At 47.2% G+C, this 5000-nt stretch overlaps 2 protein-coding genes across 7 annotated transcripts in view; one reads left to right on the forward strand and one right to left on the reverse strand.

Moving 5' to 3' along the window:
• Positions 1-1276, reverse strand: part of LOC127000628 (uncharacterized) — a 21937-nt gene extending 20661 nt beyond the window's left edge. The window contains exon 1 of the mRNA XM_050864564.1: positions 1-1276. This exon is cut by the window's left edge and continues 944 nt beyond it. Within this exon, the coding sequence (XP_050720521.1) occupies positions 1-519 (519 nt within the window). The 5' untranslated portion in view covers positions 520-1276.
• Positions 1-5000, forward strand: part of LOC127000629 (cyclin-I-like) — a 72815-nt gene that overhangs the window by 32311 nt on the left and 35504 nt on the right. The window lies entirely within an intron of this gene.

Raw genomic sequence — 5000 nt, forward strand, 5'->3', positions numbered from 1 at the left:
GTACACCACCACGGCCAGCAGGTTGAACAGCCCCACCAGCAGCACCACGCCGTCGTCCGCCCCGCCGCCCCCCGCCCCCCGCGGCGACAAGGGGCCCGCGTGGAACTGACTCACGAACCGATGCCCGCCGCGCCCCGCCCACCCCGCGGCGGGGGTGGTGGTGGAGGGCGCGGCGGTGGTGGTGGTGGTGGAGGGCGTGGTGGTGGTAGTGGTGGTGGCGGTGGTAGGGGGGGATAGGCGGTCGTGGTGGCCCAGCAGCTCCTGCAGGCGGAGGTCTGTGAGGGGCGGCGGCGCCAGGTGCTGCTGCAGGGCTGCCGGCAGGCTGCTGCTGCTGCCGCTGGTGAAGCCTGCGAGGGCCCGGGGCCGTGGCGGCGGCAGGCGGTGGTGGCGGGCCTGCTGCAGGAGTGTTGTGCTGTGAGCCAGGGGCAGGAAGGCAGGCCCCGGCGGGTACAGGAGTGGCTGGTGCGGGGGCAGCATGGCGGGCCCCGACGTGTGCAGTATCAGGGACGTGGCGGCCATGGCGTGCTGGCGTGGGTGCCGCCTCGTGTGGCGCGGCGCGGCGCGGGGCTGTGGCACTCCGTGTATGTCTGTATGTTGGTGTGTCTGTGTGTGTTCCCGGCGGCACTGTGTCGGCGGTGTGTCCGGCGCGGCGGGGACCTGCACACTGCCGATCCCCGAGTGCTGAGCGCCGCGCCGCCCACCCACCACGCCCCCCACCCCCCTCACCTCCAGCGCTGACCCCGGCTCAGCAGGTTCCCAAGCCTGGATTAACGTGCTCAGGATCTTGCTCGCTGCCACACTGATGTCGGCCTTTGATCATGTTCATAACCTTGATTCATATTAATTACACCTGCAAGGAAGGCAAAGCAACGTTACTGAGGACGTTTGAACCGTGGCTTTGGCCTAACAGAAAATGCTAGTAGGCCTGCCAGGACCGTCCTATCTGGCAAACCCTGCCGCGGCAGACTATTGCTAAGGATCATAGTGTGACTAATTGTTCTTGTAGGAGAATGACCGTATTACCGCATGTACTCTACCTCTTGTCCTACACCGGGCTAATTCACCGCATTCTGAAACCATTATTACACATCTGGCAACACTGACTGACCCGCGTAGGGCAGCTGGGCCTGAGACGCCCCCCCACCTCCATGTCCCTGCCCCCCTCCATCCCCGTTCCGGCGTGCGTGAGTGACTGGGCCGGGGGCGGGGGTTTAGCACGACAGATGCAAACATGTAGGTGAGGTAACAGTATCCGTGCACCTCAAAGGGGGGAGGGGACAGGTAACCGAAAGGGGGGGTGGGGGGTGGAAGGTCATTACATCCTTGCTGTCTGCTGCCCTGAAGTGTATTAGGGGAGGACTGGAGGGGGGGGGGGGAGAGGCTCTAGTGGGGGCCGTTCAGGGGGGGCGAGGTGATGAAGGGTTAATTGTTCTTCGTCTTCCTCTTCCTTCAGGTACAGAACACGTAAAAATCCGATCGGCCGTGTTCTTGATTGCGCTGCGTTCTGTTGTGTGTTGCCTTGTGTTGTCTCGCTCCTCTGATGAGTTTGTTTTGGGCTGTCCTGTGTTGTGCCGTGTTGTGTCGTGTTGTGTTCAAGAGGTAGTAATTCCCAACGGCACCATGCTATGTTTCAGGGCATGGCGAGCTGGTAAAGGGCACAAGAGGCAGAGGGGGGGGGCTGTTCAGTGTTCATCCATCAATTTATATCTATCTCTCTATCTATCTATCTTTGTATCTAACTATCTCTATCTTTGTATCTATCTATCTATCTATCTATCTATCTATCTTTGTATCTATCTATCTATCTTTGCATCTATCTATCTATTTATCTATCTTTGTATCTATCTATCTATCTATCTTTGTATCTATCTATCTATCTATCTTTGTATCTATCTATCTATCTATCTTTGTATCTATCTATCTATCTTTGTATCTATCTATCTATCTATCTTTGTATCTATCTATCTATCTATCTTTGTATCTATCTATCTATCTATCTTTGTATCTATCTATCTATCTATCTATCTCTATCTGTCTATCTCTCTATCTATCTATCTATCTATCTTTGCATCTATATATCTATCTCTCTATCTATCTATCTTTGTATCTATCTATCTATTTAGTGTTAGAATAATGAAAAAGAAGCAAAATATCAAGTCGCGATTAAAGATAATAACAAAAAATGAAAAGAACACAAATGACGCAAAAAGAAACATAGAAGGAAGAGAAAGAAGATAAACCGAAAAGAAAAAAAACATCAAAACACTGCTATGCTATCTATCTATCTATCTATCTATCTATTAAGTGCTAGAAAAATAAAAAAGGAGGAAAATATCAAGTCGGATTAAAAAAAACAAAAAAACAACACAACACAAATGACGCAAAAAGAAACAAAGAAGATAAATAAGAAGAAAAAAACATATCAAAACACTGCTATCTCTCTCTCTCTCTCTCTCTCTCTCTCTCTCTCTCTCTCTCTCTCTCTCTCTCTCTATCTATCTATCTATCTATTTATCTGTCTATTAAGTGTTAGAATAATAAAAAAAGCAAAATATCAAGTCGCGATAAAGAAAAAACAAAAAAAACGATGCAAAAATAAACAAAGTAGGAGAAAGAAGACAAACTAAAAAACAAAAAAAAAACGTGTCTCCAGGATCAACACTGGAAGGAAGGAACACAGCGAGATTGTCGGAAGATGACATCAACACCGTCATCATTTTGAGATTATATATGATTATTTGAATTCATATATACATACAGAGGCTGTGGCTGAAGATGACGTAAGTACCTTCATTTACTCAAGATTATCTGTGCATATTCGTATTCATAGATGTGTGGGCCTCAGTAAACGTAGCAAATATATCAAATCACGTGACCACAGCGGCAAAGTTAAAGAGAATGTTTGTGTTGATGTTATTTTATTCAGCCCTTATTTGCGTATACTTGTGCTTACATTAGTTTGAAATTTATACTAATGCAACGCAGAATGCCCTAAGAAAAACGATGCTGGCCTTAATAAAAAAAAAAAGGCGAAGATCGAGGGAGAAGAGGAAGAAGAAAACAATAACGAAGAAGAAAAAATAAGATGAGGAAGATTAATAAAAGGAAAAAGATTGAAGTAAAGAAGATAAAGTAATGAAAAGATGTAAGGGTGCTGTGTGTGAAATCGTCAGTTTTGGATCTTTCGGCCCACGTAAGATATCGCCAGCTTGGAGTGGCTATTTTCTAAGGCCGCAGAGGGCCAATCGGGTTTTTATGGGTGGCTGATTTTCCCTTTGAAGATTCAGAGGTCGTGTAAAACTATCACCAGCATCTCTTTTGGCCGTTCATTACTTTTGTCTTTGTGGGAACAGCGATTAGCGTGCTTTTTTTTTTTCTTTTTTTTTACACCTTTTTTGTTGCCCTTGAGCGGTTTCTTTAGCTGTAAAAAAAAAATTTCATAAATAGCCCAGCAACTTCTACGAGACACCCATTGCGACTATTTTTTAAGACCACAGAGAAGAGTAATCAGGTTTTCATTGACAATTTTCCTGTTCAAGATACAGAGGTCGTGTAAAACTATCACCAGCATTACAAAACACTTCATAATACCCCAGCAGCTTCTACGAGAGGGTTTTCAAGCAGGCGAACTGAGTGCCGACATGTTCACGAATAGGGGCACCAGGCCATGACACACGCGCCCTCAAGGTCTTTAAGTGATGGGAACTGACGGTCGCCCCCCACACGCACACGTCACGCCTCGGTCCTGGAGAGCTGTAGTTCGGATTTTAGGAGACCTCGTCGGTTCAATAGCTCAGGGAGATCGTCAGTCCATCAATTCAGGCAGATCGTCAGTCCATCAATTCAGGCAGATCGTCAGTCCATCAATTCAGGCAGATCGTCAGTCCAGTTTCCACCCATACACGTTCAGTTTTGTGCAGTCGCCAAAACTCTCGGGAAAACTAAATTTTAACTCACCGTATATATGGGGGGGGGGGGGTATCCTTAGACCACTGAAACTTGTCGGCGGGCAGGACTCGAACCCGGAGCCTCCATGCCACCGGGTTCGCACGTTGACCACTCAGCCACCACCGTGTTCTCTTTTCTCCTTTTTTATCGGCGTCGCAGAGGCCGATCAACAGATTGTCCATCTTCTTGTTGTTGTTGTTCTCTTCAAGTTGTTTTCCTGGCTTAACCATGCATTGTAGACATGACATTGTTTAATAACATTTGGTAGCCCTGATGAACCCTACAGCATGGCGTTATAAAGTCAGCTTTTTTCTTCTTTTTTTTACGTCTTGGGCTGTGGCGCCGGTAGGCCTTCATAGTAGGGCCTGATGGTCGACCCCAGCCCGTTGTGGCGCAGGCAAGTGTTTATAGTGGCGCCATCTTTACTTTTCAGCGTTTTCCATTTTAGACCCCTAGTTGCATAATATAAATTGTTGGGGGGTGTTGGAGGGTCATGCGACGCCGATCTAGCACAGTTTTTGTGCTATTAACACTTGTTCTTTTATCTTTTTTTCTTCCTACTTTTCTCGTGTCATTCCTTCTGCAAAATCTTTCTGTATATGTTTCTTCTATCATCTTCCTGCTTCCTTCCTTCCTTCCTTCTTTCCTTCCTTCCTTCCTTCCTTCTTTCCTTCCTTCCTTCCTTTCGTTCCTTTCCTTCCTTCTGTCCTTCCTTCCTCCCTTTCTTCCTTCCTTCCTTCCTTCTGTCCTTTCTTCCTCCCTTTCTTCCTTCCTTCCTTCCTTCCTTTCGTTCCTTCCTTCCTTCCTTCCTTTCCTTCCTTCCTTTCCTTCCTTCTGTCCTTCCTTCCTCTCTTTCTTCCTTTCTTCCTTTCGTTCCTTTCTTTCCTTCCTTCCTTCCTTTCCTTCCTCCTGTCCTTCCTTCCTCCCTTTCTTCCTCCCTTTTTTCCTTCCTTCCTTCCTTTCGTTCCTTTCTTTCCTTCCTTCCTTCCTTTCCTTCCTCCTGTCCTTCCTTCCTCCCTTTCTTCCTTCTCTTCCTCCTTTGCTTCTTTTTG

The sequence above is a fragment of the Eriocheir sinensis genome, chromosome 19 (assembly GCF_024679095.1).
Source record: "Eriocheir sinensis breed Jianghai 21 chromosome 19, ASM2467909v1, whole genome shotgun sequence".
NCBI lineage: Eukaryota > Metazoa > Arthropoda > Malacostraca > Decapoda > Varunidae > Eriocheir > Eriocheir sinensis.